The 17,237-nt window shown below is 35.2% G+C and overlaps 1 protein-coding gene across 15 annotated transcripts in view; it reads right to left on the bottom strand.

The window, feature by feature from the left end:
• LOC106880561 (vinculin) overlaps positions 1-17,237 on the bottom strand; it is a 117,933-nt gene that overhangs the window by 72,435 nt on the left and 28,261 nt on the right. For all 15 annotated transcript variants that reach the window (XM_089355053.1, XM_089355051.1, XM_089355055.1 and 12 more), the window contains exons 3-5: positions 7,361-7,506; positions 5,754-5,922; positions 4,026-4,177 (exon numbers count right to left, since the gene is read on the bottom strand). In XM_089355053.1, coding sequence (XP_089211179.1) covers positions 4,026-4,177; positions 5,754-5,922; positions 7,361-7,506 — 467 coding nt within the window. The remainder of the gene's footprint in view (positions 1-4,025; positions 4,178-5,753; positions 5,923-7,360; positions 7,507-17,237) is intronic.

The following is a 17,237-nucleotide window of genomic DNA, read 5'->3' as shown; positions in this document are numbered from 1 at the left end:
ATATATATATATATATATATATATATATATATATATATAATTCAAAAAGGGATAAAACTCTTTTACAAGAATTTTATCAAGAAGCCAGTGTGTAAAAAAATTCATAAGGGAAATTTCTATTCCCAAGGATATAATTATTCGTTTATATTTATATAAAGGGCATTATTACACAAAATAATAACGCCACACAGTGGACTTCTCAAAATAACCACATTTAGTACCTAATGCGAGGAAAAAACAACCATATATATATATATATATATATATATATATATATATATATATATATATATATGGGGTGAGTGTATGTATGTATCACCAAACTGAAAGATCAGACAACACCCTTCCAGACTGAAATAATCTATATGAGATCTTATTCAAATTAACACACACACACAAACTCACCTAAGAGGAATTTTTTTTCTTTAAAAAAGAATAAAAAAAAATTTCTTTCAAAAGGAATAAACATAGAAAAAAAGATTGAAAGAATTTTAAAAACTTCAGTGAAGAGCTGATAACATAAATATGAAAGCAAATCATATATTTAAAAAGAAGAATAGAAAGAAAGAGAAATAACCTTAGGATGTTTTAAAAGGAAAACACCCAAAATTTGATCTAATACTACCTTCTATATCTTCAGAAAAGAGATAAAAGAAGAAGGTGGGAAAAGAAAAAAAGATTATAAGTATTGGATTGAACAATCAATGTTTTAATCCACAATCTAGACTAAACAAAAATTATACCAAGAAAGGACGAGGGAATCTTACAGGAGAATTCATGTGAGCATTATATAAAGTTTGTTTGCTGTGATGAGTGAAATTATGAAAATTGAATCCGATATTTTGGGCTGAAATATTAAAACTGTTATTCCTCGTCTCAACGAAGAGTAAACTCTTCTATGGATTCTATGAAATAGTTGTTGCCAATGCAGACTGTAACTAGTTTCCTCTGATTTCAAATGTTAATCTAAGAGAAGTTGAGAAAAAAAAGCAGAAAAATCAAGCAATACTGAACTTTTATAAGAAAAATGGAATCCGACTGTGTGAGAGAAAACTTTCACAAAATCTATAACAAATCACTGGATAAACTATGAAAGCACCAACTAGACTATTGTTTTCCATGCGGATGGCCTCGCAGAGTAATTTTTTTCAGTCGGTTTCTAAATTATGTGTCAAGTTTTGTAATTTGCTTATTTTGTAAGCACAGGTATAGGAACAAAGATCAAATAGCTGTAAACTGTGAATTTCTATCTCGCTGTAGTAGAAGCACAACCAACAGCAGAACATGAGAAGGAGTAACAACATCAACCGTGATCCTGTAGTGATGGAATCAATTGTGTGTTCCCGTTTATTTTGATTGCAATATATAGTTAAAAAAACGACAAGTTCACATAAAAACTCATGCATGCCCTGTGATTGGCAGTTTTCAATTATTTAAACAAATTTACAGTATTTGTTATATATTGATTTAGAAGTTCAATACACAACAACATGCTGGAATTAAGGGGGGTTTTTTTTTTGTATGTTTTGGTGATGGCATTTGCGAGGAGTCTTGAATGTGTGGAAATATTTGTTTCATAAATATTTTTGTTTTGTCTCCAAGGATGTGTAGTCTTACATTCTTTATATATATATATATATATATATATATATATATACATACACATAAATAGTGTGTATATACATATACATATATATATATATATAAATAGTATATAATATTATACACATATTCTTTTAATTGTTGAGTTTTGTTAATACCATACCAATGGTTTCATGGGTAACAATTCACAATTATTCAAGCACGGTTTAAATAATTGAATAAATGGCAGATCGGCCATTTTTGTTATGCTAAATGCAAAATCAGATATATATATATATATATACTCTTACTTATTTCAGTCATATGACTGCAGCTATGCTGGGGCACCACCTTGAAGGGTTTTAATAAAAAATCAACCCCCAGGCCTTTTTTTAAGCCTAGTACTTATTCTGTCAGCCTCTTTTGCCAAACCACTAAGTTATGGGGACATAAACACACCAATAGTGGTTGTCAAGTGGTGGTGGGAGACAAAGACAGACACACACACACATATGTATATACACAACAGGTTTCTTTCAGTTTTTGTCTATCAAATGTACTCACAAGGCTTTGGTTGACCTGAGGCTATAGCAGAAAATACTTGCCCAAGGACTGAACCTGGAACCATGTAGTTGGGATGCAAGCTTTTTACCACACAGGTACACCTGCATATATATATATATATATATATATATATATATATATATATGAATAGTGTATATATTATGCACATCATCACATACAATATATAGATGCAAAAACAACTGCACAATATACACCTTTGTGCAAAAAAGTTTACAGCTGAGTGATTTACTAGAGTGCTGGTCTATTGGAGCAATTCAGGTGGAGTTTCAAACATAATAATCAAATAAAAATTGCTGTTATTGTTTACATCCATGTTATTCTTGATCTAAAGGACCTATGAACATAAGCATTCCAACCATATTCTATTCGTTTCCATTCCTCTTCCACCCTAACGCACCATATTCAGAACTACATTATCAAATATAGTTTTTATTTATTAAAACAATAGAGTATTATTTAAGAGGGACTCGATTGTTGTTTATAGCTGATCAAGGCCCATCATAAAAAGTAAACAAAACTATATTTGATGAATAGGAAAGATATAAAAGAAAATATACAAATACAATTTTTTTAAAATCATTTGTCAGTTTCCTATTATCTTGATTTAATGATATTTTATTAAAATCTGGTAATCAGGTAAAGAATCACCTGACTCCAAAATGTATTTCTGTACACAAAATGCAGTATCTTTTATCAATACTTGCCATGTGACTAAAAGTATCATGTGGTCACAGCCATTACATAAAGGTAGCTGACAGCATAACAGCATAAAACTATTGTACTAAATTTGATCTATATTCCTAATGCCACAGATGAATGAGTGTTTGCATTGTGATAATCTAGTGGCATTATACCCACACCATAGTAGCTTCCATTAGAATAGCCTAAATATGTATTGTACAAGTCTGATTCACATTTCCTACATAGAATCTTTCCAAGCTATTTACATTACAATCAACATCTGGCTGGTGGACCAATGAAAACTAGTTGAAGACTAACCCGTTTGTTAATCGATTTCTGTTGAAATACACTGCCCTTATTTCAATTAAAATTGAAAATAATGATGAATTTAGTCAAATAACTCATTAAACTGTTGTTTGGAACAAAATATGAAATTTTGAGGAAAGGTCTTAATTTAGATAATTTAAAACAGTTTATATCCTAGAACTGGGGCCTTAGGTATGTTGGTATCAAAAAAGTTAACAAGACTTTACATAAAATTACGATTTAACAAATTTAAATATGATTGTCATTTAAACATAAATGCTTTAAAACAAGTGGAATTCTGTCAAAGAACCAGAGACAGATGAGTTTATCTAAATGACTTTAAATTTCAAGTCAAAATCAAAACTTAGTAACTCAAGAGAAGTACAACTTCTCTATGTTAGAGAAATTAGCTTTTAATCAATTAGCTTTTAATCAATCATAGGCACAGGAGTGGCTGTGTGGTAAGTAGCTTGCTTACCAACCACATGGTTCTGGGTTCAGTCCCACTGCGTGACATCTTGGGCAAGTGTCTTCTACTATAGCCTCGGGCCGACCAAAGCCTTGTGAGTGGATTTGGTAGACGGAAACCGAAAGAAGCCTGTCGTATATATGTATATATATATATATATATATATATATATATGTATGTGTGTGTGTATATATTTGTGTGTCTGTGTTTGTCCCCCCAACATTGCTTGACAACCGATGCTGGTGTGTTTACGTCCCCGTAACTTAGCGGTTCGGCAAAAGAGACCAATAGAATAAGTACTAGGCTTACAAAGAATAAGTCCTGGGGTCGATTTGCTTTGACTAAAAGCGGTGCTCCAGCATGACTGCAGTCAAATGACTGAAACAAGTAAAAGAGTAAGTACCTGAGCTTTCTTCATCACAGTTAAATCATCAGCATCCCAGTTTTCTTCATCATAGGTTGTGAGCTGCAACACCCGAATTATCTCATGGATTTCATCAGACATCTTATGTACCACATAGTCACGGTTCTTCTGAGCCTCGATAAAACCAGAACCTGAAGACAGAAAGCTCAAGTGAAATATCTTCCTTCATATGATATAATTTGCTCCGAAATATTTTATTTTTGATACAGTTCTATATAAAGAAGAAAAGAGAGGATGAAACCAATAAACTGTCTACAGTTTGTCTACCCTATGTGAAAGGCCTCTCCGAAAAGATACAAAAGATATGCGGCCCATATGACATCAGGACAGTATTCAAGAGTAATACAACACTTCGCAAATATCTCTTTCAGATAAAACAACCAATAGAAGAGAATATGACCAAAAACTGCATGTACTCCATCCCATGCAGCTGTGGTAGGTTATATAAAGGTGAAACATGTCGCCCCCTCAAAATAAGGGTAGAGGAACATCGCAAAGCTGTGACACGAGGAGATGTTGATAAATCGGGTATAGCTGATCAAGTATGGAAAAATGGAGACCACCTCCTCCAGTGGGATGAAGTTAAAATAATAGAATGAGAACACCACTGGAAAATATGAAAACTAAAAGAAGCAGCACATATGCTAGGACACAACAACCTCCTATGCAGACTGAGTGCAGATATGAATAGCATATGGGAAGTGGTATTAAAGAAGGATAGGAAAATATTAGATTTATAAGCCCTAAAATTCATTCCATGATTGCCCATGGGCATATGGCATAGTGGTCAAGAGCGTAGGCTACTAACCCCAAGATTCCGTCTGATTCCAGACAGTGTCCTGAACAACAACAACATCAAAAAATACCTTAGGAATGAGAACCCAGGTTCGAAATTTCCACAAGACACCTGATGAAGGCTGGATGGTATATCAGCCGAAACGTTGTGTTAACAGCAAACAAGATGAGGACAAATATCTGTCAAATGTAAATAATGTTTTTTTTTTGTTTGTTTTTTTTATGACATTGAACAGGTAGATAGAGGTTCCCTTTCTGGAGACTATTATGTGTTAGATTATAATTAAATAATTGTCATACATGTTGCATTCATCATCACCAGTATCATCATCATTTAATATCCATGTTCCATACTGGCATGGATTGGATGGTTTGACAAGATCTGATAAGTCCAAGGACTATATTTTACTCCAATATCCACTTTGATGTGGTTTCTATGGTTGGATGTTCTTCCTAACACTAACCTCTTTACTGCATGTGCTGAGTGCTTTTTTCACACCACCAGTACTTGTTGAAATTGCCATGCAGTTTGCAAGACTACAAATCCAGTGAGAAGGGGCTTTATGCTAGGAGATGAGTGATTAAAGTAGGAGGGAATGGGTCAGAGGGGTTACATGGCTACTCACATTTTAGAATGAATGGAAGTAATCAGGGTGGAGCTGAGAAGAGATAAAAATAGTGGAGATGAGATGCCTTATAACTAATTAATTCTCATACATGTTGCATTATAAATAGTCTTTTCAAAAGCATATAGTCAGCTGATGTTGTTTAGACACTCACCAGCTCAGATTACAGAGATTTTAAGATCAAAGCTGTTCCATCTAGATTATCTTACTTTTCATAATAAAAGATGCTATTCCTGAAATTAACAACTAAAACAAAAATAATCCTAGATAATTATTAAAAACATACCTGTCTCTTTGGCAGTAATGAATATCTTCACTCCACTGATGAGAACAGGAGTGAGATTCTTCACCTGATCCAATGAACGGATTAACATATCACGATGAACTTGGTGTGTCAGTTCCTTCTCACGGGCATCCACTTCTTTGATGATTTTCGTAAGCACAGGACTGAGATTCTGAAAATAAACGTTATAATGCTGGTTCAATCAACTCTAAGGTTTTCAGTATAAAGTACTAGCAAACAACTACAAGTAAGAAAATGAGACAGAAAACAAGAGACAAACCTTACAATACAACTTAAATCATGTATCTATTGTTTGCTAATTAATCACAGAGAATCTGGTACAACAGCTCCGTCAATTTGGGAGTTTAATTCTTTTTATTGTTGTTTTTTGTTCTTAACTGTGCTAATCTTATCAGCTTCATAGTGTAATAGGACAGATTAAATATAGAAATAGTATACATTATCTCTTTCCCCTCCGCCATAGCCACTCCCACCCTGTCTTTTGGAAGTAGTTACTTCTGTGAGTAGCTCCTCCACAGCAAGATACCTGTTCTGTTTTTGGGTCCTCTCTCATGTTAACCCCTCATCCCAAAGCATAAAGTTACCTCTCTCTCTCTATTGTAGCTTCACCCAGTGAAGGGGAATCTTAGTCTTGCAAGTAGAATGACATCCTCACTAGTGCTGGTGCCATGAAAAAAGCATCCAGAACATACTTTTGGAAAGGCATCCAACTATAGAAACCATGCCAAAGCAGACGATGGAACATGATGCACTTTTCAAACTCATTGGTTTCTACCAAACCACCCAACTCATGTCACTATGGAACATGGACATTAAGTGATGATAATGATATACATGATATACAATATTGTCCAATATATCAAGGGTCCTTACCACAGGTCAATATTCATAATAAGAAATAACCCCATAGCTTATGCTATGAGAGGATTAACTACAATGATTTTCAATCTAATGTGATGTTTAGTCACCAGTTTGAGACAAAAAGTACCTTATCCATAGACCTGTTCAGATTGATGCTTACAGTGTCCAATAACATCATTAAATGCATCTTAAAAGAATTTTCAAGTTTTAAGGGTTCTTTTTGATTTTGCTAGTGTTAGTCTGAGAAGTAAATACCTGTAGGCTTTTTATGGCATGATATTTTGATGCCTGTGAAGGAGTTCAGTTACAATTGGTGCTGAATTTAAATCATTGCAGCTTTGTGATACAAGGGAAAAATTTTAAGTGGGAAATGAGTAACCTATAGCTGAGGTGGTATAAAGAAAGCAGGAAAGTAAGTGGTGCATTAAGTGAGTTCAGATAGGATAGTGATATATAGCTAGCAAGGCCAGATGAGAAAAAAACTATTGTAATAGCTGTAACAAAAACAGAGAAGACATAGCTTAACAGTGAGCCTGCAGGTATGGTGTGCTCTTTCAGGTGCACAGCTTTTTAAATAGGGTCTAGACTATACATGTGTCATGACGTTACGGTAACAATGGAATTTGTCCCAGCTTATATAAACATTCTTTATGTAATGAGAAATCATCTGTGCAAGAGATGATGTAGCTCATAGATGTATTCACATGTCATAGTTAATTACCACTTACCTTGACATAGGTAACCAAGTCCTCCATTTTATCTACAACTTCAGTTATAGCCAAATATTCCAGTACATTCTTGCACACTCTAATTATTTTACGGACTTCAGACTCATCAAATGCCAGTAAAAGAGCAGAAGTACCTTGCAGGATACCTTGAAACAAGAAAAAAAAATCCAATTAAACATTATATGTATGTATATGTATATGTGTATATATATATACTCTTTTACTAGTTTCAGTCATTTGACTGCGGCCATGCTGGAGCACCGCCTTTAGTCAAGCAAATCGCCCCCAGAACTTATTCTTTGTAAGCCTAGTACTTATTCTCTCAGTCTCTTTGTGCCGAACCGCTAAGTTACGGGGACGTAAACACACCAGCATCGATTGTCAAGTGACGGTGGGGGGGGGGGGGGGCCAAACACACATGCATACATATATATATATATATATATATATATATATATATATATATATATATACATATATACGACGGGCTTCTTTCAGTTTCCGTCTACCAAATCCACTCACAAGGCTTTGGTCGGAACGAGGCTTTAGTAGAAGACACTTGCCCAAGGTTCCACGCAGTGGGAATGAACCCGGAACCATGTGGTTGGTAAGCAAGCTACTTACCACCCACTTTTCCATGATTGCATGGATCAGACAGTTTATTGTGAAAGATTTTCAATGGTTGAATGCCTTTTGTGTCATCAGCCCTGTGTCACCACCACCTGTTTCCAAGCAAGCTAGTATTTCCCCATGGTGAGACATGTTTTTGCAAAATATCACAAATGAATGATACTGCTTGTATTACAGTGACACTCATTTACAACTATCACACACTGGCAAGACAAGGAAATGCACATACACACAAACACACAGTACATGCATAACAGGCTTTTTTGGTTTAACTCTTACAGGTGTCTTCTACTGTAGCCTTGAATTGTCCAATGACTCCTGGGTGGAATTTAGTGACAGAAATTGTGTGAAAAACCACTGTATGCACGTGCATGTGTGTGTGTACACATGCATGTATGAGTGACTGTGTTGGTGTAAAGCAGTGCATCAAACTGTATCTTTTTATGCCAAAAGGTTACTTAACCATTTAATGAATAGAGGTAAATAGAACTAGACTGGAAAAAGTTCTGGATTCAACAGGGTCACTTAAAAGAAAAAAAAACAACCTTAGATGACTAGTGAAATGACTGAAACTAGTAACAGGATACTATATATATATATATATATATATATATAAAACCAAAGATGAATATTTGATAATAAATGCAAATTAAACATGCAATATCATCATCATTTTAACAGCCATTTTTCCATGCTTGCCGGGGTCAGAGTTTATTGAGAAAGATTTTTCTGTAGCTAGGTGTGGTTCCTATCACTAACCCTCACTATTTCCAAGCAAGGTAATATTTCTCCATAGCCAGACATGATTTTGCAGAATACAGAAAATAAATGGTACTTCTTGTATGACAATGATACTCATTTGCAACCATCACACAATGAAAGACATAGTCACAGACACAAACACAGCTATATCTATATCTATATCTCTCTCTCTATATATATATATATATACACACACACACACACACACACAACAAGTCCCTTTTAGTGTCTGTCTACCAAATCCACTTGCAAGGTTTTGGTTGACCTGGGGTTATAGTTGAAGACTCTTGTCCAAGGTGTCATGTAGTAGGATCGAACCCAAAACCATGTGGTTGGCAAGCAAACTTCTTAACCACACAGCCATATCAGCACCTAAAACATTGTATATCAGCACCTAAAACATTTTTTTTTAATATTTAAGACGTTAAGTTGGGAAAGTAGCTAGTCAATAAATATGTTCGCCAATGTTTAGCCTACACTAAACATGGTCATGAAATGGAAGTAAATAAATATGTTCGATAAAAGCATGATGGTACTGGTGATGGACAATAACAGCAGCATAATAGATTTAATATAAAATTGATCCAATCTAAAACCAGGATGCTTCAAAGAGAATACAAGAAAGAATCAAAGATGTCTTGAGAGATATTGTATCGATAATCCCTTCCAATGAAAGCCTGTTTGACATTATAACAAGACAGTATAACAAGATATTGTCTTCGCATTAAAATCAGAAAGCTAAGCTACTGGGAGAGACTGGAAAGCATTAAGACTCTATTCTAAGCGGGGTGGGATGAGAAAGATATGCAGGAATTTCAATATAGAAGATCCTTGGACCTGCTCCAAACTTGAGTATTGAGAGCTATACCAATCTCCAAACTGGTCATCACTACATAGTCCTGGAGGCTTCACCCTTCTCACTGTAAATCACTATCACCTACTGCAACAGCCTACAGTTCAAAGGCCCACAGTTTTTTAATATCTAGCTAAAGAAGCTGAGAAATATGCAAAGAGTGGCTGTAGACATATTCAAGAAGCACTTAGATAACCTACTATCAATAATTCCAGACAAACCAATGTCAAAGCAAGAAATGCAACTGAAAGCAGCAGCATCAAAAGCTCTTATTAACCAAAAGTCAAGTACTACTGAAGTAGCACCCTATCAGACAGGTGGTGTTCCAGCATGGTCACAAACCTTGGGACAATTTAATTAATTATATATATAAGAAATTGGGATGACAAAGGAATAAACAATTATGTTACAAACTTCATTAGCTTACATCTGTTTCTATTAAGTGCAATGCACTCATAGTTGGCACTTCATGTTTGAAGATTTGATGGAGCAATAAGGTGATATTCAAGCACTCAACTATGAGTGCATTGCACCTTATAGCAGAAACAGATGTAAGTTAATGAAGTTCATAACATAACTGTTTACTCCTTTGTTGTTACAATTTCTTATTACCAGTTTGTACTTGACTGATGCTTTGTACTGAAGCATATGTATATGGAGTTCTAACACCAGGTTATTAGCATCACAATGCTTAAGCAATATACATATATATATATATATATATATACACACACTTTTAGCTATATGCCCAGCCCTTCCCATGAAAATATCAGGATTGTTGCACAGAGCTATTGAAATCCATGCTAGTTGATACTTTTCTTTTGCTGCTGCTGTTTACCTACAATATAAACATAATATTGGACTTCCTTGCATAATGTGCATGATTATATCAACCTGTCTTCAAATCTCCAAAACACCTGTAAAGATTAGATTTGATTACCTCATGTAAATTGTATATGCAACTTATGATTTGTTTTTGCACACAACACACAAAGAGAAGGCAAGAGTACCCAACTGGATAAAAAGCATAACAGGAAGTATGAGTGGACTACATAAGCAGTACAGATAAACAACCACTAAGGAACAGTGGTAGTTATAGTAGGGATGACACATCTGCAGGTTGAGATGTTAAAGTAAACTAATAGTGATGCCATACCAATCTAGGTCACCCCGTCTCTTCATCATAATGGCTAATGTGAATACTGTCTATAAAACTGAATGAGACAGTGTCTGGTAAAGCAACTGACTAGTCTAATTAAGGAGTGGTTTGATATTCTTACTACATCAATGAACCAACATTTATACAAAATGAATGAAGTAAACACCTCGATTCAATTCAATTTCAGTAATTATTTTCAACTGAAAGAAAATGGGATAAAAATAAACAGAGATAAACATCTGTCTTGTGCAAGCAGTCACCTATTTAGCCACTAAGCAGCCAAGACAATGTCTAATTTTTGTGATCAAATGAGAAACTCTGTATTAAATGAGAGAGGTTTAGAAGCAGAAAGCTAATTCTGTGGTTGCATACTGGCAGGATAGTGAGATAATGATTCTTCCTTTGTGAAGCTGTAACTCAGCCTTTATAAGCCCCTGCTTCTAACTTTGCAAATGTGTGGCTTTCTCTTGGTAAGTATGTGACTTGAGTCAGTGACAAATTTTAATGCCATTTATGCTGTAAAAAATATGAATATTACAACTCCCATTTTTTTTTTCTGTTTTCTTTTAATACACATTAAATCAATAATACTAATCATTCATTGATTGCTACCAATCACAGATAAGTGGTTAATTACTGTGAAGGATAATTTCTGGATGAAAAAAGATCAGTTATAGTTTACATCAGCATCAATTCAGTAAGGGAAAAAATAAAGTCTGCTGGTGTCCATCACCAAAGACTTCAACTTTAAAGCATATCTTTTTCTCTTCATAGCACATGGCACCTCAAATGGCTCACATTTCAAATTATTCATTAACCACAGAGTGCATCTAAGTTCTGTTTTTAGTCAGTGTGATACACAACTCTAGAGTAAGATATCCTTGGGAACTTCTCTATAAGTGACTGACCAAACACTCATTACAAAAGAGGTTAAAAAAAAAATAGGTTCCAACAGAAATTCCTGTAGTAAAAACAAAAATTGAGATTCAAAAAGATTATACATAAATATAAATATAAAGATGTAATTAGTAGTTTGAACAAGCTACTGGAAACAGGAAAGCAGCTTGTTAATGTATGTTTTGAAAAGGAGTGGCAGGAGTTCAATAACATGTAAACATTAAGTACACAAGCTGTTTTAATGATATTGTAGCTGGCTTGACAAGTTAATTCTTGTCTCAATACCTTGAGAACTGGCTCCAGTAAACTGAGCTAAGAGAAATAAAATTTCTGAGAAGACAAAGATAGGCATAGCAGTACTGACATAAGGGAATAGGAATTTAATGTCACATAAATATCGAAAGTAAACATATTCTAAATAATGGGGAAAATGTGCAGAAGACTTAATAGATAACTGACAATTGATTTGAGAGTTTTTATGATCAACACACACACACATCACATAGAAAATAATTATTTCTAACATAGGCACAAAACTAAAAACATTTTGGCATGGTGAATTACATTGACCTAGTCATTCACTAGTACTTAGTTTATCAATCCCAGAAGAGAGAAGAGATTGAAGACAAATGTAAAGGTACATAAATGAGCATAACTACAGATGTGTGCCCCATCCCTGACTGTTTTCCATAATTTCTTAAAAATGCATATTTTTCAATGAAATTTTCCAGAGTTATGTTTTAAATGGTGTACAATCCAATGTCAAGGAAGGGAGAAGGATTAAGGTAAAAAAAAATTTTTTCTCAGATGACTGTTCCTAATCTCAGGCTACCAAATTTTGTTAAATGCATATTTTAAGGAAATTTTCCAGAGATACATTTTCAAGGATACAGAATATGATTATCATGATAGAATTTGAAAAGAAATTTTTATCTTCATTCTACCTATCAAAATTTAATGTCTGGAAATTTTCATTAAAAATTATGCATTTAGCAATGAGTGAAAGGGAATGATCTGACTAATAAATGTTTACAATCTAAAATGTACCTCTGGGGAATTTCATCTGAATACCTGCATTTTTAATAAAGTTATGGAGACACAAATTCAGAGTGTGGTGGTACATTTCTGTAGTTATGTTCATAAATAAACACAGCAAGATATTCATCAAGCACCAATACTATTATTTCCACTGCAATGAAGATTCTGATTTCTTTCCATTTTCTTTCTTTCTTTCTTTTTTTATTTTTTATCACGCATTTTGTGAACAAAAGCATCCAACACTATAAAGTTTTCTTCCAATGACTTAGTCATTGGTTCACTATATTTTCAATAATGAGAGACACAGTGTTCTGTGTAACTTAGTTGGAATAAATGCTAAGTATCTTTGTTCAAGTACACCAGCTGTGGTTGTATTGGTTTTCCTGTCATTGACCAGTTTTCACAGTCTCAATTTTACTCATAAAGCATTGGACAATCAGAGGATGTGGAAAGTCAAAGTATTACACAATGAGATCAAAAGTGGAACCACTTTCTTGTAAACAGGTTTGTTGACCACATAGTCATACTTGGGGCCAAAAATTTGTCACAAAGTATTAGTAGTATCAGATAATATAAGCTTATTCTGCTACACAGGTTTAATTTCTGATTCAGTTTGTTACTCTTTACTAACTCATTCTGTCTATAATTTCTAGCCACAGATATCAGCATAGAGAATGTTCCATCAGTCTGATTTTTCTTAAACAATCCTCCTCCTTGGTGGCAGTGATGATGTCATAACAACATCCAGTTTTCTATGCTTGCATAGGTCAGACTGAATTTCACTGAGGCAAACTTTCTACAGTCAGATACCCTCACCTGTTTCCTAGCAAAGTAATATTTCCCATGGTCAACCTGTATTTTATGGAAGAGTAGAAATGAATGACAACACATGCTTGGTAATGATGTTCACTTACAACCTTCATACAATGTCAAGACACACATATGATGGGCTTCTTTCAGTTTCCATCTACAAAATCTATGGATAAGGCTTTGGGGATATTTACCTTTTGAACGGCACATCAAGAAATTAATTTTTTGCAACTAAACACTTTCAAACTTGGGACACTGGTAGAATGTGTCATATAAAACATCTTTTACTCTTAGTGCTGTTGAGAAAAGTTTGCATTTTCAAAGTCATTTCGGGTTAAAGTTGTCGTATTTCGGTAATTTCAACCAATCAATGACGTGTATTCAGCTGAATAAAATTACTGCTGTTGTTTGTCAACAACAACTTCCGGCAGTGTATATTTCGTTCAAAGGGAAAAGATCCGGCTTTGGTCAGTGCTCAGGGCTAAAGGAAAAAAACAATTGCCCATGATGTCATACAATGTAAATGAACCCAAAGCCCCAAGACTTGGAAGCAAATATCTTAACCACACGGTCATATCCTATAACCAGGCTTGCACCATTTTTGCAACATAGACTTACTCAAGCTTCATCAACAATACCTGAGGCTCTTTTTGAATTGTTTGGGAAATCAGTATACTTTCATTTTCATACAGCTGTTGTTGCTCTTTAACATCAGAATATCCTATGTTGAGCAGACCCTCCCATTTTTTCATGAAGAGCATGATTAGTATTTAAAACTACATTGTCCATTGTGCCCTGCTTTTTTCTCATTTGACAAAGGGAAAGTGTGCTATGAGGGAAATGTAGTTACTATTTCTAGCAGGTCAATAAGCTATGGAGAGGCTCCTTCCTACTGCTTTCACTCTTAATATTGGTTTCACATTTTGGCATTTTGGGGAGTGGAAGTAAGTTGATTACATTGACCCCGAAAGGATGAAAGGCTAAGTCAACCTCAGCAGAATTTGAACTCAGAACTTAAGGACAGAGGAAATGCCACTAAGTATTTAGTCCGGGATGCTAATGATTCTGTCAGCTCATCACACTTTCCCCCCCACTCTTAATATTAAGTTAAAAAGAAATGAAGAGAAAAGGTGAGAGAGAGAGGGGGGGAAGGAAGGAAGAAAGAATGAAAGAAAGAAAGAATGAAAGAAAGAAAGAAAGAAAGGGGGCCTTGAATGCCATGCGCATTTTAATTATCATTAAATATCTGAGATGACCAAATAACTGTTGCATATCAATTGAGATTTAAAACATAGAAAATTTATCAATAATAGCCGTTAGATTTTACAGCAGAACAGCAGACATGATATTAGACTAAAGGAGAGAGAGATTGCATACATGTAGAAATAAAACCAAAGTTACAACAATAGTAATAACAACAAGTGATATGATTCAATCTCTGAGAAATCAATAAAGTAATTCATAATTAGAGATAGATTATTTGTGGATTAGATTTCTATAAGAACTCTAATCATAGAAATTCAGCTCTACATGTTCATTATCAGTGTTTCCACATTACAGCCACCAATTGTATACACTGTTGCTAATGACAATGAATAGAGAGAGCAAACAGGATTATCTGAAAAGCATGTTAATACAAGCTCTGTCTGTGTGTGTGTGTGTGTGTGTGTGTGTGTGTGTGTGTGTGTGTGTGTGTGTGTGTTCAGGCGCATGCACATCAAGGAGTTAAAGCTACCAGGCTCCTTTGCAAGATAGCTAATGATGGCTACATTTTCTTTCTTTTTCTTTTGTTTGTTTATTCCGTCTGCTACATATTTTCTATTGTTTGTACCTATTCCTTATAAGGGAATACTGAAAAGTTCCTGGCTTTGGGTAAAAGAAAATAAAGGAGGATCAGTTAATTCGGAATTTTATTCAATATATTCCCCTCTCAGATTCACACACTCATTGCAGCAGTTCTTCAGTTTTTCTAAACCCTGTAAAAGAACTCAAAACGTTGAGCCTCCAGCTAGGCCTTTCATGATACCCTTAAAACTGGGAACCTTTCAGCACTCCTTCGGATATCATCACTATTTTATGATTGTTTCCATGCTAGCATAGACAGGATGCTTGAACAGTATCTAGCTGGTTGAACGACCATGTTTTCTTCCAATGTCTCGTTTTTGGCCTAGTCTCAATGGCAAGATACCTTTCCTAACACCAACCATTTGACAGAGTGCACTTTTCTTTCCAGCACCAGCACTATAGATGATGTCATGCCATCAGCAAGACTAAAGAGCTCTCTCAGGCCTTGTGTTGTCACAGTTCAGGTCACTTAGAGTGTACTGAGTGCTTTCTGTGGCACCAGCATTGTTGGAGTCACCTTAGCCTGCAAAGCGAAAGAGAGTAGCCTATGACTGAAGGAACAGATTTTGAGAGAAGTGGAAGTGACAGAGGTGAAGAATAATATCAGGGTTTAGTGTGAAGGAGAGTATGGGAGGAGACAATGTGGTCATGGTAATAAAGTGGAGTGACTAAGCTGACCCAACAATGGAATAACTCAGTCTGTGTGCCAAACTAGCATGGGTTCGATGGTTGGTTAGGGCCAAAGTAGTTCTTATTGGGGTAATACAGATGTATTATTGAGAAAGGGCAGGGACACCATTAGGAAAGGTTAACAGGAGAGAAGAGAAAAAAGGCATCAGTGAGCCAGAGTGATAAGACTGTGGAAAGTGTTGAGTAGGTGGAGGTGTACTGCAACCCATTGTTGAGAGAGAGAGAAAGAGAGAAGAGAAGAGAAAAGGATAGTAAGGAGGGAGGATGAAGAGATTGAGTAGGAGGAAATACAGTGCTGTCCACATTATATATATAGGTGGGTAGGGTGGTACAGATGAGAGACAGATAAGATAATGGTGAGACCAGAGTATATCCTCAAAGTAACATGTCCAAGAGAGCATAGTGATAGGGGAGTCAGGGAGTGTATGTGAAGGTTGCCAGCATGTAATCCTTCCCCACCCAAGCATCATGATCTATGATTTGGGAGGAAAGAGGTCTAATAGGATATATTTATGGTGGAGATATGGAGAAGAGAGGGCATTACCTGGTGCTACAGAAGATCTGACCTCCTTCTCAAGCTTAGTGCATATGCCCCTTCCTTTGCAGTTTCTATTCTGGGCATGCATCCCCACCAGTTGTCCATCCATACCCTCTCATTTTATAACCATTTGCTCTAACCACTGTGCTTAGTCTGTACCCAACTACCTCCTTTACTCCACTGTGCCATGACACCCATAACTGAAAGCAAAGTATTTGTGGATATTGAAGCGTGTGTGTGTGTGTGTGTGTGTGTGTGTGCATGCATGCACGTGCACGTGCATGCATGTTAACTTTCACAAAGTAAAGAATGTCAGTGACATAGGAGATTCAGCTTGTTTGCTTTGAAGCCACCATCAACTTTTCTCTTGTAAAAGTTAATAAATATAAACTCTACTAAAAAGTACATTTTAGTATAGTACATATTAACTCTGGTAATAAATTAAACATTCAGTTTAATGTTGAATTGTTCATATATGAGTGAGTACTGAAAAGTTCCTGGCTTTGAAAGTATTGCAAAAGGCCTGGTTGGAGACCCAACCTTCTGAGTTCTTTTACAGGGCTTAGAGAAACTAAAAGACCACTGCAATAAGTGTGCAAATCTCAAAGGGGAATAAGTTGAATAAACTCGTAATTAACTGACCCTCCTGTATTTT

This window comes from Octopus bimaculoides, chromosome 7 (assembly GCF_046866305.1).
Source record: "Octopus bimaculoides isolate indiv1 chromosome 7, ASM4686630v1, whole genome shotgun sequence".
Classification (NCBI taxonomy): Eukaryota; Metazoa; Mollusca; class Cephalopoda; order Octopoda; family Octopodidae; genus Octopus; species Octopus bimaculoides.
Note: the sequence above shows the minus strand (reverse complement) of the source record. Positions and strands in the feature narration are given on the sequence as shown.